At 35.0% G+C, this 26,260-nt stretch overlaps 1 protein-coding gene across 2 annotated transcripts in view; it reads left to right on the top strand.

Annotated features, from left to right (window-relative positions):
- SIPA1L2 (signal induced proliferation associated 1 like 2) overlaps nucleotides 1-26,260 on the top strand; it is a gene marked incomplete at its 3' end in the record, with an annotated part of 81,580 nt that overhangs the window by 13,124 nt on the left and 42,196 nt on the right. For both annotated transcript variants that reach the window (XM_080342776.1, XM_080342775.1), the window contains exons 4-8: nucleotides 2,607-2,781; nucleotides 8,224-8,327; nucleotides 14,878-15,035; nucleotides 16,549-17,125; nucleotides 20,559-20,833. In XM_080342776.1, coding sequence (XP_080198902.1) covers nucleotides 2,607-2,781; nucleotides 8,224-8,327; nucleotides 14,878-15,035; nucleotides 16,549-17,125; nucleotides 20,559-20,833 — 1,289 coding nt within the window. The remainder of the gene's footprint in view (nucleotides 1-2,606; nucleotides 2,782-8,223; nucleotides 8,328-14,877; nucleotides 15,036-16,548; nucleotides 17,126-20,558; nucleotides 20,834-26,260) is intronic.

The following is a 26,260-nucleotide window of genomic DNA, read 5'->3' as shown; positions in this document are numbered from 1 at the left end:
TGTTAGTGATTCAGCATTTAACGTCTCCACTTCTCAGTTCTAGTGTGAAGTCAAGGAAATTAACTTAAACTCCATGTGGTTTAAGCTAAGCTATTTGACACAGAGCGGGGGTAGAAGTGGCACTGTGGTCACAATCATTTTAAGTCTCTGCTGGGAAATGTCAAGTAACAGCACTGCTGCCTGTAGTCTAGTTCTTGTATGAGCAGTTTTCTGCCAGTTTCCTCCATTACATTCACGCTAGCTTTCCACTGAATAAAATAGTCACCAGTGAGCGATCTGGAGCCTTTGGTTAAATACCCAGCTCTCTCCAGGCAGTGCTTCAAAATGGGCATCAAACAAGGAAGCACTCTGGATGGATGACAACATCTAGTGCCAGTCAAAAGGAAATGACAAGAGCAAGCTGGTGTCTTCACCCTGCCCTTCTCCAGAGTTCCGTAGTCTAACTTGGGCCACTCCTACAGTGCATCCATAACCCAGAATCTCCTTTTATTTCACATGGTCACCCCTGCCATTCTACACCAAACTTTGGCACAGCTCCTAGTTCTTCCGTGTTCTGTGCTGCCTAGGTGAAACCTTTTTGCAGCACCATTCATTCCTGTCCTTACTGTGCTTATTCTTTGTTCATGACTGGTGGCTGGTCAATGGCCTCCTGCCAGGCTATGTTGCACAAGGGTTCACCCCAGTATAAAGCAAGTTATCAAAGGGAGAAGATGGATTTACATCCTGGGTTCACCAGAGGGGTGGGAGGGTGGCCACCTTACATTGCTGTTATTCCTGCTGAGCTGCAGGTTTTCTACACCAATAAACCAAATTTTGTAGTGTGCATTGCCCTGAATGTAGATCTGCTGAAATCACAGAGTTAGGCCTGTTTGCACAAGTTAAAATGAGAAGAAATTGCCCTACTGATAGGCTTAACTTCGTAATAAAATATGAACTCCGGACCCAATTGATGTTTGAAGTGTTTTGCTATTGACTTCGATAGTCTAACATTTCCCTGTTACTTCATTTTAATACATTTATCTTTTGGTCATGAGACTCTTAGTGTCAATGATTCTATGGCCTTCAAAACTCCTCATTAACTTGACTATGTTGGGGATTTTTTGTATGTTAGTTGTGTATGAAGGTAAATAGTTAAACCAGGAATGCTGTCAAGTTAAATCTTGAGTTTAATGGAAGACAAAAAAAGAATACTAGCTTAGAAAAGCAGTAGCATCATGAAAGCACTAGGTTAGTAAAAGCATAGTGAAAGCTTTTATTTCTTCAGGGGAGATAATGATTTGGATAGTGGGTTTTTTGTGTGTGGTGTTTTTTTGTTGTTGGTTGGTTGGTGGTTTCGTTTTTTAATTGAGTGTTGGCAACTGCTTATATACAGCTCTCCACTTAAAATGGAGAGGCACACCATTTATTGTAGAGGGAAGGTTAAGGATTATTTGAAGTCTGGAATGATATTTTTGACACTTCTTTCATGTGTGTATGTTTTCTTGACCTTTTAGTAATCTCATCTGGTAGCTTTTCATCAAAATTGCTGTGGTAAAACATTGGTGCAGTAACATGTCTAGGTATTTGGGTTTTACAATATGCTTAACACAGCAGACTGTTATGTATTTCTAAGGTGACGCAGACTGTTCTTGTCACCTTTGCTCTAATAGGAATATAGAGTCCTTGCATAACATACATTTTAGCCACTAATCCTGAAGTTTGATTAAGAGAATTCTGTACAGCTGGAGAGTTGATTTAAGTTGTGAATATAGATAAATGTCTTAAGGGAATCTGGTGTGACTGATGGTCTCTGTCAGTTTGTGAAGCTCTAAAAGTTGTCAGGTAAGAACAATAGGACTAATCCGTTCACATGGAGGTTTCCCATTTGTCATCTTAAGTATGTATAAAAGGCAAGTAGAGACAATACTCTTCTCAAGAAGTAACCATCTCTTTTACGCTTCGCTTTTTGTAGTTTTTATACTTCTTTTTTAAACAAAATAATCTATCTCTTTTTAATGTTCTAGAATTGAGACCTTAGTTTGTTTAACAAAATTATTCAACTTCTTATTTCTAGCTCGAAGTATACTTTTGAAAACGGGGAATAATTTTTAACAATGGACAATTTTATGGAGAGGGCAAAAGGTTACATACAACAGAAATTACTGTTCTGAGGGTCTATTTTAACTGAACTGCACTGAACTTTAAAGGGTAGAAATAAGAGATGATAAGCTCTTCTTGTTTTGAATCTGAGAGGAGACAGTTACACAAAAATTGCCAGTTGAAGTTGTCATGCTGTAAGATGCTTTTATAAATAACTGTCTAAGTTAAAAGTCTGAATGTCTTCATGTGCTGCTTTTGTCTATCCGTGTTTGAATAGTGACAATGCAGTTTTCTTTCAAGTTGGTTGTTTTGTGGGGTTCAGTTTTGTTTGTTTTTCTGTAGTGACTTAATTTCCCAAATCAGAACATGTATTTTTTTTCACTTTCAGATAACTTCTGCCAGGGATTTATAACAATGTTAATATTTTAATAGTTGATATTTGTTCTAGCGATGACCTTTCTCCTGTAATTTTTCCTTTCTTTTCCTTTTTTTTTTTTTCTTTTTTTATTATTTTTTTAAAATTTCAGCTGAGTTTTCAACACAAGATTGGTATCCTTTACTGCAAAGCAGGCCAAAGCACAGAGGAAGAAATGTATAACAATGAGATGGCAGGACCAGCTTTTGAAGAGTTCCTTGATCTTCTGGGCCAGAGAGTACGGCTAAAAGGATTTAGTAAATACAGGGCTCAGCTAGATAATAAAAGTAAGTTATGTTTCTGATGTATGGTAGAAATATCCAGTTGATCTTCTGCAAGTCCTATTCTGTCTTTTCAGGCTCTTGACTTTGGGTTTTGATTAGTAATATTACATGATAAATGAGGAAGATGAAGCATATGATAAGAGCGTGTATCACACATTGTCTGAAAGGTTATTTACATTAGTACAACTGAAAATCAAAGCAACTTATTTGATTTGTTTGCACTTAGTTAAAATCATACTATGTGAGTGATATTTTTTTATGTATTTCAGAATTTCCCAGCTACCTGGGTAATCTTATCCTTAAAAAGGCAAAAGAAAATATATATATATTTCAAACATGGAGTCATGACGAGGAGCATTTTCCTTTTTCAGCTAAACTTTTGTGCTTATTTCTCATCAACATATGTCGTTGTGTATATTTTGAGAAGCAATCAAGTTTTCTAGTTTCTCACACATACACAATAAGCATGTTACAATTTGGCAACTGATAAGTTTTAATCTACCCAGCCACTTCGTTATTACTGCCATTTCCTTTGGTCTTTCAGTTTCCCTAAGTGCAATAGTTTAACAATTTAATTGTACAAATTTGGTGGGTTTGGTAGCAAAAAGAGGAGCTGAAGTATTGCTGTTAAAAAAGTCAGTATGTTAACACACTACTAGTACTGCTTTTCACTGGCCTATACTTAAACATAACTCATTCTTAGTTTAATGCAGTTTTCACAAGATTTTGAACAACTGATCACTGTGAGCACTGATCTAAGGATATCTGGTTGTTCATCTGCTTTATGGTAACATACTATTTTAATAGATATAAAGACTAGGCATAAGAAAGATGTTTTTTACAATGAGGATGGTGAAACACTGGCCCAGGTTGCCCAGAGAGGTGGTGGATGCCCCATCCCTGGAGACATTCCAGGCCAGGCTGGATGGGGTTCTGAGCAACCTGATCTAGTTGAAGATGTCCCTGCTCATGGCAGGAGGTTGGACTAGATGACCTTTGAAGGTCCCTTCCAATACAAACCTTTCTGAGCTATGATATGATTTGTATCCTTATTTTTGCTGTAGCTTGCCTATAGCATCCTGAAAATAGATATAGATATATATGTACATACTGGATGTTGCCTGTGTGTAACAGAAGAGGGATATTTTTTTTGAAACTATTAAATCCTGCTACTTCTGTGTATATGCTACTTACTCTTCTAATCAAATGATAACTTTCTTGAACTGTTACAGATAAGCTACCAAGAAGGAGGCTTAGAAAGATGTACTTAAAGGAAATTAACAGAATATCTTATTTTTTTGCAAGGGATATTTTTGCCTTTCAGATAATCACAGAGATCTAAGAATTGCTAAGTCCTATTTGGCAGGAAGTCTTCCTCCTGCCACTTATCCACCTGATCTAACCTGGTTCTTAGCAATCTTTTGCACGTTTTTCTACTTCAACATCAGTCTTCATTTAACTGGAATACACCTGGATTTTTTTTTTTTTTTTAAAGTAGTATGTTTGAACACTGATAAGTGTCATAGTCATAAAAGTATTTCTCTTATCAAACTGCTACTGACCTTGATGGATTGTCATCTTCTGTACAGCATTAGAAGAGAGACTTAATGATTAGCATTAGAAATTTTTGGAAATATCTGGTGTGTGTGCATTGTAGTTGGTGCCCAGTGCAGATAAACAGCCCATACGCCCATCTACAGTGGGAAAACAGATACGCAAAGCTGGTGATAAAACCTTATGATTTCGCAGTGAAGGGAGACTGGCTTTGCGACTCACTAAGTCTTTCACATTCTCCATCTCCAATAGTGGTCAGGAACAGTGAATAAAGTGAGCTGAATCCTATGACAGATTCTAATTTATTACTTACAAGATGGGAAAGCTGCAATTCCATAGCCCTGTCAACCTGAATAAGCACCACATTCTTTTTTATTAATATTATTGCCTCTTTGCCTAAATCCATGCTTGTTTCACTTTAATAATGCAGGCTTGATAGAGGCTATTGAATCCTATTTCAGTACAGAATAATAACTCGTTTTTCAAATTAATGTGAGAAATATTCATTAACACACTATGGTTGTCAGATTAAATAGGGATGAAAAAGTCAAAGGAATTAGGGGTGTTTTGGTTTTGCTTTTTTTTCCTCAATCAGAGCATTACCAAGCATCACCTACTAATTTTTTCATATGAAAAACATGTGCACATCTGTCAGCATATTCAGTTTCTGTATTTGCTTCAGTATGTATTTGCTTCTGTATTTGGTTCAGTATGAATGTACATGGCTGATTCGTATTGTATACATATCATGTAGTAACATAATTTTAATGTTTTGCTAATGCTGTGTGCCATTAATGATATTGGTCTGTCATACGTTCTCATAGTTTGCAGCAAACAATGGCATTAGGAAAGTTTACACAGAAATATTAGTAGTCTTCAGTTCTATATGTAAAATACTGACTTAATATTTTCTGTCATACTTGTTTTTTTAATGTAATGGCACAACAAGTATTACTGCATGTCATATTTATAATTGGATAGTACATTAATCTGACTGACAACAGGTTCAGTATAGTGTAAAAATTTCATATCTGATAGCTACGTTTTTGGTAGGAATAATGTTTCAGTAATATTTCTTTCTCAGTTTTTGTTCATTTATTCATTTATTCAATTTTTCTGTTCTCAATTGTTTGCTTAGTTGTGGTGTTTTTCTTTATTTTTTTTAAGTTAAAAATTTGGTCTGTTTATTTAATATTTTGATAGGAAATTAATGGGTCCATTTCTCATGGAATATAGAATGTTGCAGTGGGTTGTAAGCCCCCACCCACTTGCTTGTTTATGCCCCCAGCAGAATGGGGAAAAAAATCAGTAGGGCAAAAGTGAGAAAAACTTGAGTTCAGATTAAGACAGTTCAATAAGTAGAAGAAAGTAAACACCCTTACCCCCTTCACCCTCCAAAAAAACCTCTAAACACCAAGAAAAAACCACACCACGACAACAACAAACCAACAAAAAGCCCCCACAAAAATGTGCTGCAAAGACAACCACTTGGCAGCTCCCATCAGCAGAGAGGTGCACAGCAGGTCTCTGAGCAACAGCTACCATGGAAAAACTGCCCCCGCTCCAGTTTTACACAGAGCATGACATTACATGGTATGGAATATATCTTGGGTCAATTCGAGATCCCACCTGTGTACCCCTAAGCTCTTGTCCCTCCCCAGCATAATTCCCAGGATGGGATGACGAACATCTTGAGAAACACAGAAAGCACTGATGCTGTGCAATCTTGTGATTCAGAATGGCATGACATTAAAGCACACTAAAGGAGGGCAGAAAAGAGTGTGTAGTTAATATGTTCCACATGCTGTTCACATTCGCAAGATTGAGAAATAAGAATATTAGAGGAAATGTTACCAATTTGACACTGTATAATTTGTCTAGTACATGTTTTAAAGCATATCTATTGATTAGAAATGAGGAATTAAAATATTATTTTTGGAACATTAATATTCTCACTTGTAGTGTTCAGACTTTAGTTATGGATTTGGATTATGGATAAATTGGATTATGTTTGCATTTAACTTCCTTATACCTGTAAAGAGAGAAATGAAGGTGACAGAAATGGAGGAAACATTGCAATTTTATCTAAAGAAGAGTAGTGCTGTTTCACTTCCATTTGATAAAAGGTGCTTTTCTGCAAAAAAAGCAGAAATGTTTCATAACTGAAAGTTTCGCCAATTTTTCTCAAACTTTGTGAAATAAAACTAATGTTTAGAAAGGTGCAAAAAAAGGTCAACCCAGATATCATTTTTTTTCACTAAAATTGTCAGCAGAGTAATGTTTGTAGTAACAATTGTTATGTAAATGTAATTAGTGGTCCTTATTAGGTGTTCAGTAAAGCATCTATTGAGTTAGAAGTTTTCAGCTTGCTTAATACAAGGGACTACATTTCAGAAGAAGAACTTGTTAGCTCATTTCTGAAGTCAAGTTGCTAAATCAAAAGTATTCAACTAAGTAGTGTGTTGTATCAGGAAAGCATTGATTTAAGGGTAAATAATCTCTTTCTGTAATAAGTAGTTAAAGGGACTGTTTTGTGTAGTATATGTTCAAGATAATTTGACTTTATTTAATATCTAGTTGCAAAAGGAGTTTGGGAGTAGGTTTGCAGAGATCAGTGTAGTTTAGGCAGATATTTGTATTTCCCAGTGTAACTGATTCCCTCCTTCTATCTCTTCAAAATAAAATGCCATGGAAAGGTTGTAAAGTAATTGTATTTTCAACAAATAATTTAAAATAAAGGAGTGCAATAATGTTTGCATTTTTTAGCAACATTTAAGAAACAAACTTCAGTGGAAATTGTGCTCCGAATTTCTTATGTAACTGCAATTTATATTACATCAATATTAATAAAGGAAGATCATTTTATTACTGTACAAATGTAACTGATGAAGCCATTTGTAATGTTAATGTATTCAGAATGATACACATAAATATTTTCAGATTTAGGGCAGCAGATACAGTATGGTCACTGAATTTTACAATTAAGTGTATGTTTATATACTACTAACTGGAGAACTAACATGGCAAATAAATTTCTTTCTGGAATACTGTTACTATTTAAAACAAAACAAAATGCCCAAACCTTGAATAGTGTGTGGAAGAGGGTGCTGGAAAGTGTTTATTGATGCAGATAATATAAAATCATAGAAAAAAGAGTGAACATGGGAAAGGATAAGAAAATTTGATGGTTGTCTTGACTCAGCAGGGTGTTCCCCACCTCCTGCTTTAAAGTTAATTGTACTTAAGTCATCCAGACATATTAAAGAGGGTGAATAAAAAGGTGTAATTAATTAGTATGGAGTAGTCATCTAATTTGCTGTAAACATTCTGAAATGTTGACTCTCTGAAAGAAAGAAATATTGTCATATCATGAAATGTATTTTAATAATTAAAAAAAAATTAAAATACCAATAAAATGTTGACATTATACTACAGTGTATTATGTACATGTTTTATGTTTTTTAAATGTCTGATCGGCAGTATGTGTTTTAATGTCAGAATAGAAGTAGCATTATCAGTTTATTTTTGGTAAAGTACAGGATTAGTAAATTGCCCTTATTAACGTTTCAAATAATGAAAATGTATCATATAAAACTATACTCAAGGAGCTAAGTGCTTGTTCTTTGTTTTGAAATGCCAATACATGAGAAATTAGATCATTTAGGCCTCATAGACAGCAAACTCTTTGGGCAATTTCTTGCAACACCTTTCTATGTCATAATATGAAACTAAAGAGTAGATCTTTAGCTGATGCAAACTGGTTTTGTTCTATTGAAAAAAGTTTTGAATTGCATTAGTAGATTTAAATCATAGCATAAAAAGAGTAACATCCTAAAAATTAGTATGAATGTTTTATTTTACTGACCTTCTTGTCCTTAAATCCATTTTCAGCTGATTCAACAGGAACTCATTCCCTTTATACTACCTATAAAGATTATGAATTGATGTTTCACGTATCAACAATGCTTCCATACATGCCCAGTAACAGGCAACAGGTATGTTTTTTAACTTTTCATTGTAATTTTACGTTATAAATGTTCAACCTGGAGGGTTTTTTAAAAAGTAATGCTGATTTTAAACAGAATTGTCTTATATGAAGACTCAATTTTATGGGTTTGTTTTGTTTTGATTTTGTGTTTGTTTTTTTGTTTGTTTGTTTGTTTGTTTTAATATTGTAAGGCATTGGAAATCTCAAAGGATTTTTGTATTATGTAATTCAGGAACTTATCTCTCTCATTTCATGATATCATTATATTGAAAGGCAATGTTGCCTGTGGTGAATGAGTTATTTTTCATTTTGGACTGGATTTACATCTTATGTGTATCTTAAACACTGAATGGAATGAAGCATGAAAACAGTCTTATGGTTAAAATATGCATGTGATAAGATTTTTAGAAACTATTCCAGTTAATCCTTGTATTACACATCTTGAAATGTTTATTAATGTGTCAGCTTATTAATAAATGCTTAACTGTATCTTTCAAGGTGTCTGCTTGTGAAGACAGAAAACTACAATTTATTTTATTTCTGGAGCATTCTCCTTGCTTATATAATAATTTAGAATATCTTTAAAGCATTAAGGATGGCTAAAAACCAGCACAGCATCCAAAGTGTGCAGTGCACCAGTAAGGTTGCTCTGTCTTGCCTGTCTTGGATATTTCTTGCAACTGAATTAAAAAGTACAAGCACATTTGGTATAATATATCAATATTAACACTCAGGAAAAAAAAGGCAGTAGAATTGCTCATAGGTCAGACTGGTGCTAGTTCATAACATTCTGCGCAACCACTCTGCAGTTCTCTAGGTCTGCAGAAATGTGTGTTGGATTTATTTGGTTAGTTTAAGAATATTCTCTCATTGCCATGCGAGGTATAAAGATTTCAGTAATTTTGGAGGGTTTTAATGAAATAAAGATGTTGTCTCTCTTTTTAAGCAGCACACAAAAGATGGTTACTGATTGTTGAACCGTGAGTTGTGTCTTTCATATCTACCGTATCAATAGGTCTTGTGGAAGAAAAGGAGATGTGTCAAGGCAGAGAGAAAACTATAAAAGAAAGTCATTAAAATTCTTGAGAAATGATAAATGAAAATTAAAATAGAAGAAAGTATTTAATGCATTTATGTATTTTAAATAGTTGATGCCTAATGTTCTGAACTGTTTGAAGAACTGTTTCAAATGAACAGTTAAAACAACTGCAAATTGTACTCCACTGAACTTAGGATTTAGATGTGGTTTAAAGAAACTAAATTAGATATCCAAAGACAGAAGCTCTTCCCCATATGAATAATATGAATGTTTAGATGACTCGCATCTTAAAATGTGTGGCTTTCAGAAGACGGAATGCTCAGCTATATCGCACACTCAACTGTGCCAATAGCGAGTAATCAAGGTGTGGGATCATCGTCACTGATTTGAGATTGCTCCACTTCTCTAAACTTTCACGTACAGCTTATTACTATACAGGATTAACTTAGTAAACACACTAGGAGTTATTCTGTCTGTAATCAGTCATAACAAACTTTGACTGGAAAGCAAATGTGAATAGGGAAAACTGTACACTATTGAGAAGATATAATACACTGAATGAGCTTGCCTTAAAAGGACAAAATCAATATTTTCATAGCTAGTCACAGGCACTGACAGTAAATATGGCCTTACTTGGAATTTGTTACTTTTGTTGTTGTCTTTCATGACTTTCCCTTGTTTGTGAGAACAGGATATCCTCTTGCCATGATCCACTAATTTTCATAATTGTGTTTGCTGTTTGTCAGCTTCACTGCTGTGTTGCTCAGCTCCCCCACATTACTGTCCTTCACTTCTTCCTGTGCCTTCCTTTCATTCTTATAATTTCCGTATGTGTCTTTCTTTGTAGTGAGTTGTTGATACTTGTGTATAGCAAAATCTGACTTGAACTCCATGGTTTTCCCCAGCAACAAGCACTCTTTTCCCACAGTGTTTTAGTAAGCTGTCATCATTGTCACTTTAACAGGTTCAATATTTAGTAGAAGCACCGTGTTGTTATTCATGGCTTTCCTGGGATCAAAATAATGTGGCAGTTTTCCAAGTTCAAGTAGTATGCTTAGTTGAAGACCCACCACATTATTTTTTTTTAGGTGCTGGGATCTAGCAGTATTTGCAAATCATGGACGCTGTCTTAATGAGATGTGACAAGCGCACCCATATGACCAGAATTTAGCCAGCCTTAATGTGCAAAAGGGATTTATAATAATTGTTTAATTTTCTATTACAGTTCAGTTCCAAAACACACATACTGAAGTGTGAATGTATCAACAGTGCTATTTCTCACAAGCTAGGATAAAATTTGATTAGGTCTTTTTCCTTGAGATATTTTAGATGCTGAAGACCACAGATGCAGTTGCATCAGTTGTGCTAAAGACAGAAAGAGACTTACAGGTGCTGTGGAATATGAATGTTTCTTCTCTCTTCAGGGTTTGGCTCACTTAACTCTATGTACCCAAGTAAGGGGAAGTTAGGGACCACGGTAATTTTTCTTTTACGTTCTGTTAGAAATGAAGACCCCCATTTAAGAAGGTTTTTTTGCTAGCATATGGTGTATGTACTGGCAATGCGGTTATTGCATCCTATCCCTATGTCTCATGTTTGCTAATGACCGGGCAAGGTACTGAGTCACTCTTCGTCATCTAGAACCACAGTCTTCAATGAGCAAGCACTGAGCATTGCTTGTGTTCCAAATACCTGTGAGCCAAAAATAGGCCACACCAGAATTGTTTGTTGCTTCTTCCAGGACATAACTACGCCCTGCTCGGTCCCTGATCAGGACATCCCTCTAGTTTTAGAGCCAGCAGGAGATCCAAAGAGCAAGGTAATTTTCACTTTGACTGCAACATAGGCTGGGAACTTTCAAGTCAGCTGCTCCTTCCCTAGGACAGAAAAGACTACCAGCCCTGGTGTGGCCAGTATCTTTACTTTTACTGGCCTTCAAATCATAGTTCAAGGCTTTCCCCTTCAAACTGTACCTTTGTGATGCCCCTTTCCAGATCATTCCTTTGCAAGTTTCCCGTTTGCACATTTGCAGTCTGCTTGTGTACACATGGTCAGACCTGATTAATCCAAACCAGTTCAAATAGTCAGTTTTCACTTGGTTTAATGAAAACTTAAAAATGAAACAGATATGCAATAATGAAATAAGTTTGAATTTAAGCTACTGTCAAAATGGTTGATACAAGAAGACGTGGTTATGCCAAACTCCCTCTAACGTGATCTGATGAAATATCTTTTGCTGTTGGTTTCTAGTTTTTGTACTGGATAAGAACACAAATTGAAAATAAAGCTTTTGAAACTACTTGTCTTAGAAATGTACTAAAATACATGTGAAGATTTTTCTCATTTGTCTCAACATATCATCATTTAATTGAAGAATATATTTCACTGCTATTTCAACAAGAATCCCTTGTTGTTTCGCAGTTTGACTATACAATTAAAATTCCACAGAAGTGGGTAGATTTTTGTGGCTGTGCATAACCTGTAAATATGCTAAGTTTTCAGCCAGTACTTTTCTTCAGAGATGCATATCTGAACATTAAGAATTAAGCAGTTAAAATATCAAAATCAATATAGTAACTTGTTTGGTACAAATAATTTTAATCGAATCGATTCTGCTTTTCTAACATATTTTCCTTAGCGGACTCCCCTTTGCATGTCTTGTATTATTACATGAAACTTAACTGATTTCCTTTTGTCTGCTTATTGTACTTGATTGGGTTCATTTTCAAATTCTACCATGCCAATTTAGACTGATAGTAGAACAATCTCAGTGTGTTTGTCTCCTTACTCTAAGTAATCCTCTGTAATCTGTGCACCCTGTTGAGAGTTCTTATTGTGTTCTGCATTGGCATGAGACTCTTCGGAGTATGTTAGAAAGGCAGATTAAAAAAATAAAAACAAACAAACAAAAAACAAAACAAACAAAAAAACCCCCCATCCAGGACCCCAAACCTGAGCAGACCTCAAAATGGGAGAGGAAGGGGAAACTGAGAACCTGAAAAAAACTAGGACAGAGAAGTTGGGAGGAAAATCTAGGTTATAGTAATGGAAACTAGGAAAGGGTTTCTTATAAATCTTTTTGCTTAGTTCCAGTTTCCTTCAATTCCTTTTTCATTTTCAGTATGCTATCCTAATCTCACATTTTCCAGGGAAGTATGTGATCCCTCCTCCTTGTCTGTTCAACACTTTATTTTCCTGTTCCTTTATCCTATCCAGAGCACTTCTTTCCATCTTCCAGATCGCTCCACCTTACTTCTCTCCCCTTTCCAAGTTCTTTGCATTGTGATACTCTGTGCACAGCCCTGACTGTGCTTTGCCTTTGCATTGTGTTGAAGTTCACTGACCACTTGTGCATGACAATTATTTATAATGGTATTACACTGATTTTATTTTAAAATGTTGAAGAAGTCACTAAGATCTCTGCAAGCTTGGTAAGGTTCTTAAAAATGATGACCTGACTTTCTATTTCCTGTTTTTTGTGGCTCTTAGAGAATTCCTTTTTGTTTTGCAGTTTGACTGGACAATTATAATTCGACAGAAGTTAGTAGATTTTTATGGGAACTGTTGTAATTTTGAAAAGACTAACTTTCCTAGTAAATCTCAAACATTTCTAAAACGTCCCTGTTATGTCACTGCTACTCTTGCCTAAGCAACCTGTGATGGCAAGCAGAACCCACTAAAGAGGTCTACAAAAGGAGAAAATATTATTGAAAACAGTGACTATCTTGAAAAAGAAATATAGCTTTAAACAGGATGTTACTTTTGAATTTTTGTAGTTTTACTCTGTGGATATGTATAGGCATAGGCACGAATCACTATAGCAAGAGCGTGTAATTGGGCAGTTAGTTATATAACAAAGGCAGAAATGAATCGCCTTGTGCCTCATAATTGGAGGGTTTCTTACAAATTTAACTGTGGTGTAAATTCTGACTTGGGAGATAATAATAACCTCTAAACATGAACTTGTGCTTCACTACTAAGATCTAATTGTATGGTTCACTAACTCAGCAAATTAAAGTATATCTGACACAGTTCTGTGATCATTTCCCTATAGTGTACTGCCAGTGTAATTTGTATGCAACAGGATGTGGATCTTAAATTGCTTAAATAGCCAGTTACTTTCGTTGTAGTCCAAAAAATCTGAAAACTTGACAGAGCCACATGAGTTACACCAAATATTACATTCTGTTCTAATATCTGTTTTAAAGTGTCACCGGAAGTCTTATTTCTTTGATCTGCATTTGGGAGTTTTTTTATGTTTAAAATAATACAGATACAGTGAGAGCTTTAAAATTGTGGCTTTAGCTCTCCTTACTATCTTTAGAATACCATCCCTTGTCTTATTTTACTTGCAGGTCTTAGGCTTTAGCATGTGCAGCTTTGCTTTTTTTGTTGGTAGCTGAAATACTAACTTTTATTTGAACTGAGAAAATATAAGCAAACACTCTTCTATAAGGAAGATTATATTCTGTAAAATTAACTCAATAGAGAAAATTTTACTTCTTGATTTAGAAAGTTTTCAAATTTTTCTTGTATTGTTTTTAGTTACACATGAGCTAAGGTCAAGCTTTAAGTGTCAGTATGCGATTAGTTGACAATGCAAGGTCTTTGGCAGACCTTAGGTGAATACTTAAAATGTAGCACATGCTAATCTACTTTTTTCCATCTGGTGATGATATACATGGACGTTTCATAAGCAAAGGTATTTAAGATAATAATGTAAACAAGGTGCTATATACTTTTGTGAGGAAAATGGTCATCATGTTACTGTGTTGTTTTTTAGGGGTCCCTTTTTGCTGGACATGTTTTTTAGTTTTTATGAAGTTTTAGCCTGTAACAATGAATCAGTTCATTTAAATTATTCCTTAAATATATTGTGATGATAAAAGCTACCAATAACAAGTTTTTTAATTAATGAGTTTCTAATAGCTATTGTTTCTCCATGAGTATTCTGTCTCAGCTCTGTTAACAACACTTTAAATTTGTCATGAGTATTCATGAGATTCTATTAAAAAAAAAAAAAGCACAATATTGTGGACAGTGTTAAGTAAAAATGCAGTATGGAAAAGGAAGGTTTATTGGGAAAGAAAACAATATTATATCTTTCAAATAGAGGCAAATATTACACTGTTACAAGGGAACATATGTACAGTTCTCTGGACAGTGAGAAATGTCAAGTGATATAAGATTTTTTTGTTACTGAAGTGATGCACTAAAGTAAGAGAAGTATATTTTTTCTCATAGAATGAAAGATAACTGAGCAGAAACTCTACAGAACTAGTGTGGGTATGCAAGAGAACTCTTAAGTATTTTTGTGAACTTAGATGATTTTCCTTTCCCTGTATTTTTGCAGTCCAGTCCAATATCATTTATTTGTAGGTGTCCAGGATATGATTAATTAAGTTATTTTTGAAAAATTAAGCTTCATTTTTCTTTTCTTTTTTTTTTTTTTTTACTAAAATGAAGAAACTGTGATTATTTTTAATAACTAATTTTTCAATGCATGTTTCTTGTCTAGCTGCTAAGGAAAAGGCATATAGGAAATGACATAGTTACCATTGTCTTCCAAGAGCCAGGAGCACTTCCTTTTACTCCAAAAAATATTCGTTCCCACTTTCAACATGTATTTGTCATAGTCAAAGTGCATAATCCTTGCACTGAAAATGTGTGCTATAGGTGAGTAGAGCCTTATAACTATTTAAGTTTGTTGTTAAGACTACAGTTGAACTGCCTCTTCTACCAGGTTTATATTTCCTAGAGATATTATGTATACAGTTCTAGAAATTCTGTTAAATTTTCTGTGAGTATGAAAACCCAGTGTCTCCCTTGCACACATCTAGAATTATGGAGCACAGTTTGTAGATGAAATGGGTGTATGCAGAACTCTGTGCTGATTTATTGGCACCAAATAGAGATATAACAGGTTACTGAAAATAAGATTTACAAACATAGTAATGGAAATTAATTTACAGTTGGTATTGAACATTTTCAAAGCAAGTGATTTAAAATAAAGTATTTTAGAAGGCTATTAACTTGTATAAATCCCTGAGTATGACAGTATGATGTCAGGATGAGTCGTGGTCTTTAAGAACAGAAATTAGGACTTTTGGGGAGAGTAAACACATCTCAAATTCCAGATGACCTTAATATTTACGTTACTACATCATGAATTCTAGCAAGGTAACCAGGACAGAAGCATAATTATGATCTGAATTGGGAATTGTGCAAATACTGATATGGCCTTGAAGCATAAAGGTGCAGCTTTAGCATGTATGAATGTTATTTATTCCTTGTTTAGAATTAAATTAAACTACATCATGAGGTTGGGTCACATTACTATCTTTCAGCTGTCTTGTAGAACCTAAGCTATCTTTTAGAACTTGATTTTGTTTCAGTAGCTCTTTTGTGTTTAATAATACCTGACATTTTATGAGTTAAATTTTTTTCACATTACTCAGTGATGTCTGTCTGTCATCCCAAATGTGACTGCATTTCAGTCAAGCTTGTAACAGTTTTATGTAGCTTGCACAGTATTTTGAAATCCTTTTTCAATTGAAACATATTATATAGATATAAATTGTAAGTATAAATATATCAATGAGAAAATGTTCCTGTTTCTTTTACATCTTGCTGTAAGCTGTCCATATGAAGAATTTCAGGTATTTTGAAACTTTATGAACATAGAGTAGGCAACTTAAACAGGTGCAGAATGCTCCCATTATAGTCACATTTGATACTGATACTTTTTCTTCACACTTCATTGTAACAAAATGTCTGAGGATTAAAATATATTGTTTCTATTTATATATTTTTTTAGTTTCAAGTCATGCAACTGAGTGACAGCTGAAACTGATAGAAAAGAAATTTAAAATAGTTCTCAGTTGTCTCACAAAGCATTTTTATATTTATTCAGTTAAAGAAAGGAGACAGGGAAACTCTAAAAAGTCATCCTTGATATTTTTTGTGTTAGTAAGATACACCCATAATGTCTTTTATATGTTTAAAATAAAAAAGTCATTTTAAACCAGACAATCCAGTTGGTTTTCTTTGGTTTTTCTAAAATATCTGACAGTTGACATGTCAAGCCTAAAGCCAACTGTGTAAATGGACTGCATAGATCACAGTTCTGCTTATCATCTGATCTTTTGTTCAGGAATTAACCACAGTATTTTTTTCTTCCTGTTTCCAGTGTTGGTGTTTCACGATCAAAAGATGTACCTCCATTTGGTCCACCCATTCCCAAAGGAGTAACTTTCCCCAAATCAGCAGTCTTTAGGGACTTCCTTTTAGCCAAAGTCATTAATGCCGAAAATGCAGCACATAAGTCGGAAAAATTTCGAGCCATGGCCACGAGGACACGTCAAGAATACTTGAAAGATCTGGCAGAAAATTTTGTTACCACGGCTACAGTGGATACTTCAGCAAAGTTTAGCTTTATTACTTTAGGGGCAAAAAAAAAGGAAAAAGTGAAACCAAGGAAGGATGCACATCTATTCAGTGTTGGAGCGATTATGTGGAATGTGATTGCACGAGATTTTGGCCAGTCTGCTGATATAGAATGTCTCCTTGGAATCTCCAATGAGTTTATCATGTTGATTGAAAAGGAATCAAAAAATGTTGTGTTTAACTGCTCCTGCAGAGATGTTATTGGATGGACGTCTGGCTTAATGAGCATAAAAATATTTTATGAAAGAGGAGAATGTATTCTTCTGTCTGCAGCAGATAATTGTACTGAAGACATCAGAGAAATTGTTCAAAGACTTGAAGTGAGTAGTTTCTAAATTGGAATTCTAATTTTTTAATGAAGAGTTACTTGTCTACATCTCCTTTGAGATATAATTTAAAATGTCCTATTTTTATACTTCAGAAGTGTTTTCAGTATTCAGAGAGCATTACAAATAATCTTCATAACAGCATATGAGATAAGTGTTATCAACCCATTTTCAGTGATGAGGAATCTGATAGATTTGCCCAAGGCCATGGATGGTTTTGGTGTTGAAATAAGGATGGGAAGGCTAAGCTTTTGTCTTCTCTTGCCATAGCCTGTTCTCAAATCACACCTTTGTAGGTAGAAATATACCTTAATATAAAAATATACAGACTCTTAATGTGTAAAATATATTTACTTTGACTTTTCTACTAATATTCACATGGGTTGTTATGAAATTCATGTAAGTGGTTCTGCTGATTTGTTCCTCTATACTGAGTAACTGCAGGGAGTAAAGAAAACGAGACCCGTTAAGGCCAGTTTTTACAGCTGACCAGATAAAGTTTTTCAGACACTTGACCCTGTTAGCACAACTGTAATGTAACTATTTCAGTCAATACAAATGAACTGACAGGAACTCCAAGGTTAAAGTGCTGATGCATCTACTTCATGTGCTTACACTTCACCCTTTGATTGTAATTTAGGTGATCTATGTGGTTTCAGTTTTCTTTATATTAGAAAGCCCTGTACTGAAAATAAATCTTTATGCTTACCATTTTCACACTGGAACAGTTGGATTGTGGCTGATGTTTTAGGACCTCTCTAGTTTTGCAGTCACATTTAGCATTGCTCAGTATCATGGTCTAAATAGTTACCTTTCTCTTCCAAAGTACAATTAATCTTTCAATAGATGAATGTCTTTAAAATCTTCTTGCCACTGTTATCCTCTTCACTGAAGTCTTCAGTTTCACTTTCTTTACACAGATATTTCCCTTCTGAAAAACAGTTTACATATAGTTCACTCCTATTAAGTATTGCTAAATTAACAATATAAATTGCTTAACACAGATGGAAGACAAGATTCAAAGTTCTAGTGACAACTTTTGCTGTCATCAGTGACAACAATTTCTTTTGCTGTTTTTCGTGGAAATATCACAGTTGCTGAGGGTAGACCTTTAAAATTCAGTAATTAAAAATGCAAAATTAAATGGTTATCTATATTTACTTGAATACTTCCTCCTTTTTTTATGGTCAAATTTTGGGTTAAGTAGTAACAAATTGGCTTTAAGCCTCAAATTTAGCATCAGTTACTGCCAAGTTAACCCAAATATTAGCTTCAAGTGTCTGTTCCAAAGAACTCTTGGCTGCCTTCTCTCTTTTACTACCACTTATGCAACTTTCATATTGCTTAAAAGAATTGCCTGTTTTAAAACTTTTTTCATCCTCCTTTCTTAGCTTATATTTTTCTCCTTTTCCCTGCTGCTTCTTTTCTTTTGAAAGCTGCATATTTATTTTATTCCTTAGTTGGTTTATGATGTTGAATGTTTTCTAAAGAGTCCTTATATATATTTTGATACAGAAGCTCAGATTGACCATTAAAACCACTAAAAGGAATTTAAAACTCTGATTCTGCACTTCATATGCACCCTTTAAAAACCTTTTAAGTGACTCAGAACACAGATAAGGTCAACAACCACATGTGTGAGCAGATGCTAAAGATGAGGGCTCAAACTATGACATAATATCAAACTCAGGAACCAGATGACTAACTCTTTTCAGGCACTGGTAAAAGCATTTTTTAAAACTAGTGTGTAAAATGCTGCTGTTACTAAATGAAATTATCAAATAAATAACTACATTTTATTGCCTGGGTTTAAATCATGCAGGTGAATAGGAAACCTATGCAAATATTCAGATAAAGCAAAGATGTGGAAAGCTGAGTCTCAGTTTGAACTGAAAGAATCAATTAAGGACTGAAAAAAGGAGCACCAAGAGCAAACTATAGATTAATTTGGTGGGCTGTGTTTAAAGGCAGAAAAGAAGCCATGGTTCTGAGCTTTAGGGTAACAGAGAATAGCAGAGTGGTACAAGTTTAAACAAAAACAGAGAATGGATCTGTAGAAAAGAATCGGATTAGACTCAATTTCCTTAGGCCTCTGTACTGAGAACTTGTCACCTTCTTCATGGGACTTAAAGGATCCTTGTCTTTTCCTCTGTGCTTTCAGAGGAGCTGGCTCTTAGTTCATACGCAAGCACGTGTTCATGAAACGGCACCCAAGGAAGCAGAATGGCCTGTTCTAAGTGGAGCAGCATTATATTTTATGTGGCACTACTATGTGTCATGCAGTGTCACCTTTTAGGGGATATACTTGTGGAGGACTTGATCTCCTGGAATCCTTTATTCTTTGGCAGGAATGTTTATCTTCCATCTCTTTTCACCTTTGAATATTTAGCTAACGTGAAGAATAGATTCTGAGTGCTCTCAATTGGGGAAATCCATATATCTTGGTGCATTCATTTGTATTTTGTAATTGTGACATAATAATAAAGAGGTGTCTGCCCTCCCCCCCAATAATATTGTATAATTTCATAAAAGATAAAATTCCATCCCTCAGCTGGCCTCCTGACTCTTAATAGCATGTTCTTCTTTTCACTGTATGACTAAATATTTTATAGATTTTGAAAATTTGTGACAGAAGTGTAGGGAAATGAATGAAGAGCTGAAAATTTCATTTTCACTTTTCTAGCTCATAAATTATGAAAGTCTTGTTGAAAATTAGTTATGACTCAAGGTGAACCTCAGAGCTGGAAAAAAATGAGTTAAAGCTTAGTGCTTCCTGCATGCTGTATAGCTCTAATACTGTGTGCACAGTTTTATAAACAGAAAGTTCTGTTTAAAAGGGAAAGCTCCTAAAGGGTACCAAAAACTCAGAGCTGAGGAAATAGCTGCTTTTTTTGATAGGAAGACCCAGAACATGATCTTGTATACAAAACCTCCAGAGTACATTTTGGACCTCTCAAGAATGACTTTCACATTTCAACTTAGAATCCTGCATCTTCAGAAATAGCTGGAAAGTTTAGGAAGTTGAAGTGCTGCAGTTTAAGTAGCCTAAATTTGCCAGGCAGTGATTCTCAGACCATCAGATCCTTGTGAGATTTTTCTCCAGTGTTTCCCAATTTAGTGAAGATTAGCCCTTAATGAATAAGATATAAATGGTATTGTGCTAATGTCGGGCAAAGGGGAAGGAACTTGAGATGGGTCAGCTGCTTCCTCTGGGGATGTAAGATTTTTAGCATTGTGTAACGTTCTGTTCATTTTGTTCTGTGCAGGAGCCTTCATTCAACCACAAATGTGAAAATATTTGTTAGTATATTAAAGAAATGCAGTGCAAAGCCACACATGGCTTTATAGTGTTTGAAAACAGATCTGTTTGTGTGTTCAAAGAAGTGAGTGTCCTGACAATAGCTTAACAATCTTGATACTTCTTTAGATAGTGACCAGAGGATGTGAAACTACAGAAATGACCCTTCGGAGGAATGGCTTGGGCCAACTTGGATTCCACGTGAACTTTGAAGGGATAGTGGCAGATGTGGAGCCCTTTGGTTTTGCATGGAAGGCGGGACTGCGGCAGGGGAGCCGCCTGGTTGAGATCTGTAAAGTGGCTGTGGCAACTTTGACTCATGAACAAATGATTGACCTGTTACGTACATCAGTGACAGTAAAAGTGGTGATTATTCAACCACATGAGGATGGAGCACCCAGAAGGTAATGAGCAACAATTCTCTATGTGACATTTGTATGTTTGTTTGTTGTGGTTTTGTGTGTGGTTTGTTATTGTTGTTGTTTGGTTTGTTTTTTTTCTCTTTTCTCTCTGCTACTGCTTAAATGATGACTTTTATTGAAGGCCCTCAGGAAATGGATGTCATCTCTCATGTTTGGTGATAATATCATTGAGGCTCTTATAGCAATCTTTTCCTCAAAACCTCTGTTGGCTTGAAAGACATTATAAAATGGGATCCTGTAAGAAAGTAAACTTTAGTGTATCCTGACTGAGCTCTTATGAAAGCTGATGTGACTTCTCTTCTTCCACAGGAGGATTTTATATTTTATTACTAAAATTGAAAAATGGAAATCTTTCTCTGAAAAATGCTGGATCTGTCTTTTGACATTTCTCTGACTCTTGACAATTTAAAAAGTCTTGGTTTATTTTTTCTTATGTTGAAATTTTAACAAAAGTAGTGAAATACTGGATTCTGGACATCCACAGTATCAACTCTTAGAGTCCTTTTCACTTTCCACAGATATCTAATTTAGTGGTATTAAGTAGTCAATTACATCAATGAAAGCATCAGTTAAAGCAAAGAAATCTTGCTACAACATGATATAAATGCTCGCACATTGAGGAAAAGACAAAGTATTATTATAGTGACTGTACATTGTTTTCAGGAATGAAATGCAGTTTTCTTTCATCAGTGTTCATTTTGTGGTGACAAAAATACTTTTCCTCGTTTTTGAATGTTACAAGGTAGAGAAAAGTAGGGAAAATTTAAAACATTATACTTCATTTCTCACATATCTTGTCTAGGTACTGTTAATTTGCCTCATTATAAATGAGAACTGTACCAGAGTAAATTGAATTACTTGTCTTCTTGTAGAAGGCCAACTTTAAATCTCTTGTTGATTTTTAATTTAACAGAAAAAACATTAGATGTGTTGCTTTTGGCAACACAACAAGCCATAAAATTTTACGTAGCATGCAGCACTGTGAAGCTGGTGCCAACTGTACACGAATACTGTTTAATTGGTGGCAATTCTCCAAGTAGTCATTGGCCTGATGAATGATACAGAAGTGCCTCCCCCCTCCTGCCTCAACCTGCATGTTAAAGCATTGGGTTCCTTTCTGAAGAAAATGCCTGTGAATGTAGAATACCACCGTTTTGCTTAGTTAGATAGAATTTGCAATTAAGCCTCTCTTTGCTTAGCTTTGCTATTCTCACCATCTGCTTCTGGATATGAATTTTCACTGATTTGTTTGGTATACATTTCCAAGCTGTTTATAGAATATGAGCCTAATGAGCTAATCCTATTATATTGAAGGTAAAAATGTGTATTTTCTGGGCCCTAGTAAAAAACACATGCTGTATGAATTGTTTATATCTTCTTTTATACATTTTTAGAAATAATATGTTAAAATCCCAAATCAGTGTGATATATGGCACTCACTCTGTGTGTAGGAGGAGTTTTAACTGAGTGCCACCAAATCTGCAAAACCGTTCTTGTTTATAATTTTTTTCATTTAAAAATGTGACTAATTACTAAGGAAAATGATTTTTTTAAACTGTTTCTATTCTAAAATATAAAAAACATCAAAGCATTTATTTTTAAGTTCTTTTAAGCCTAACCTCTCTAGTATAAAAAAGTCTCCATTAATGCCTCTTTCTTAGATATCAGCTTCTCACTGAAACAGAAAGCTCCTAATTTTTCCCCTTATATCTCCAAAATATGATTAATGATTTTGATTGCCCAACTTGAAAAGGATCCGATATCCAGAGAGTTTTGAGCTTGCCTTTTCTCAGTGTTTATTATCTAAACAGAGCAGATAGAAAGCAATATAGATATAACGTGACAAGGCTGAGAGTTTCAGTTGATAAATGTGACCTCTGACATTGTTTGTAAAATATATTAATGAGAGGGGGAATGAGGAGAAGGCAGACAGGCATAAATTGCCGGAGATTTGGAAAAAGAAGATAGATTTGCACAAATTTTAAGTAGTAAGAAGCTGTGATAGACTATCTCATTGTCTGTTCCTCAATTGCTTGTCTTAGCCATCTGCAATGTCTTATCTTGCAGAAACATAGAAACAGAGAGTAGTTGAGGTTGGAAGGGACCTCGGGAGGTTGTTGAGTCCAACCTCATTGCTCAAAACAAGGCCAGCTAGAGCAGATTGCTCAGTGACATGACCACTGACTTTTGAATATCTCCAAGGATGGAGACTCCGCAACTTCAGTTCCAGTGTTTGATCATGCTCACAGTAACAAATGTTTTTACTTAGCTTAAATGGAGTTTCCCATATTTCAATTTGTGCACCTTGCCTCCTGTGCTTTCACTGGGTTCTACTCTGAAGAGTCTAACTCTGTCATCTTTTCTCCCAGTCACACCCACAAATACACACACAGGTATTTATACACATTGATAAAATCCTGCCTGACCCATCTCTTTCCCAGGCTGAACCATCCCAGCCCCCCCAAACTCGTCTGGTGTTTGCAGATGCTCTGATTCATTAATCATCTTTGCAGCCCTTTGCTGGACTCCAGTATGTTCTTATCTCTCTTGTACCCGGTATCAGGTTTACCCAGAAATTTACAGGCAGTAGTTTTGCATGTAAAACAAGAGTATTTGGAGAACTAGAATGCATTTCACCTTTGACAAGAAATGTCACTGTCCTTGGAGAAACCGTGCATGGCTGTATAGGATAGAATCAGGTCTCAGAGTGATTTCCAATACGTATCTATGAGCAACAATTAAGGCAGGTGTGCCTGCTTGTCAGGAGAGAACTTATTTACTGTTCAGTAGCTCTAGTAATTATCAAATAACACTCACAACAGATGTGCAGATATTTCATTCAAAATATCAGTCTTTGGTCCACATCCTGCGCCTATAGAAGAATGATAGTTCAAAAGCAGGAGACAGCTTCACATGTATGCTCCAATAATTATTGCTTTCATTCCCAGCTGTTTTAGAGCTTTTCTTTCAAGAAATGATACTTAATTCTGTCTCTCATATGTAGAACAGTAGATTTGGAGGCTGAAATAAATACCTTGAAAGTTTGACTCATTGTACAGAGCGTATGATCTTCTGACAGTTGGGGTTTTGTTTCCTGTATTTGTGTTGTTTCCCGGGGTAGATACTGGTAGTTTATAATAAATTTTCTGTTTATGCATAATTACTTTAAATGCCATAATCTGGGGTTTCAAGTTCAGACACAGGATTTTTGTTCACAGTGCATAGGTATAAAAATACTTTCATCTTTGTTTCTACAAGGATCAGTTGTGTTAAAAATTTACATGCATTTACAAGACTGTAAATATCATTTTAGCAAAAAAATTACTAGTTTTATGAAAAATCTGCATGTATCTTTTTATTAATGCCCGTTTTTCTGTTACTGAGATAATAAGCTGATTTCTACTGCTTGAAAGAGTAGTTTCTGCTTAGCTCTGTCTGCTGGATTTTAGGAATACTAAGCAATGAGGACTTTCTCTTTAGGTTGCTTATTAACACTGGTTCCTTGCTGGGATCAAGTTCTGAAGTGAGATTGCACAGATTGGACATGACTGCAATGGAGTGTCTTGGGAATTATACCTTTCAAAAGAAAATGAGTTTCAAGTGTGCAAGGGTGCTTGCAAAGCAGTCCCAGTGCTTTGGAAAAATATCAGCTGAAGTGGAGATCTTTATTCAAGCTCTTAACTTGATTTTTTTTCTTTTCCCCTCTCTGATAGCTTACCCACAAATAATCCTCAGTCCATCAGCCCTTTATATATTAAAACCAATGAAGTGAAAGTAGGCATACATTGAGAATATAAACAATGAATTTATTTTTTGCTGCAAACTGTCTTGTATTAATTTATTTCAGCATGAAAATAAATTATTTGGAATGTTGAAGGTGCTTACAAAGGAATGTTACAGGGAGATTAGGAAATGAAAGAGGAAAATTCTGCTCAATAAGTGCATTCCATTACTTGAGGTAGATTCTCCTACTTATAGTCTTGATAGCAGTATATGCAAAAGCAATCACGGAATAATCATGCACAAATTGAGAAATCATAATTATTTGCATGGCACCAGGCTGATATTTGGATAGAAAGAAGAAATTGCTATTTAATACATGAATTATGTAAATTACAAAGCAGTCTTAGAACAAAAATGCTGGTTAGTCTATTCAGATCTGAATAAGTATCCTTGTGTCATTTGTTTCTATTCTATATCTTTCCCTTCAGAATTATTGATTTGTTCTCCTGTTGTTGTCAATATTACCTAGTACTGCAGTGCAGTAACTAGAATTGTACACATTTGAACAGGAGAATAATGATGTTCATTCTAATTTGCTTTCACTGGTGATGTCACAATAATGCACAAGGACACTGTATTTTATTTATATGTGTATATATATATATATATATATCAGTCAAATCCAATCAAGGTGTTCCAGTACTTCCAAATCCATTTTAAGCTGTAGATTCTGCTAGAATCTTACTGCATTGAAACTTATGTGCCTGCCTTATTTCAACTAGACTTACATGTTAAGAAAAAACTGCTTAAGAGAACTGCTTAAGAAACTGTTTCTGGAAAGTTGGGAAAACAAACAAAACTTTAAGAAAAATTTCCAGGGATGAGCAAGAAACAGAAGCTCAGGTACAACCAATGTGAGAGATGTAGCAGCAGTAGTTTCTACCTGTTGGTCTGAACAGGTAACAAACTTTTTTCCTGCTGTTATAGGTAATTTTGGAAATTGAAATATTCTACTAACTATGACTGAAACTGCCTGTGGGCTGTTATTAAGTAGTGCTGCATTTCTTTTGAGTTTGTTTTACTCTCTTGAGCTTTGCAAACTCTTTCGTGCAAATAAAATAGGTGTAATGACTTCCTGTATTTTCCAGTACTGATGCTTGTTGCTCCTAAATGATTGTGATCTTACTAGACAATTATGTTTCTAGGGCTTTTTTTTAGAGTAACAGATAACCAGCAGAGTATACAATGGTTGAAAAAATGTTTTTAGGAATTGAAAGGGTTTACTGCGTGAGAAGTGTCTGCGGTGTCTAGCTGTATCAAGCAGGGAATCTTATATATATTGGCAGATCATTTGCCAAGTTGGAGCAGCTTCTAGTTATTTTCTTTTTTTTTTTTAATTGCTATGTGGACTCTGCAGTGTTCCTGTAGTCCATACAGTATTACTGGTATCAAGAATCTGATGGCTGATACTTCTTTTCTTTTCAATTCTTACTTCTGTAGCTGATGTAAAGATATAGTGTAGATAAGTGAAATAAATTCTGTACACAAAATAACTTATACAGCATTCTTGAAATCTTTTCCCTGTTCCATTTGAAGATGTGCCTTATTCCCACAGTGTTACTACAGTTGCCCTACTGACTCCTAGGAGCAAACATTCTGGCAGTTGTCAAGAACTCTGGGCAGCAT

Source organism: Nesoenas mayeri (genome assembly GCF_963082525.1).
Source record: "Nesoenas mayeri genome assembly, chromosome: 3".
In the NCBI taxonomy this organism is placed as follows: Eukaryota; Metazoa; Chordata; class Aves; order Columbiformes; family Columbidae; genus Nesoenas; species Nesoenas mayeri.
This window is presented reverse-complemented; position numbering and strand designations above follow the sequence as displayed.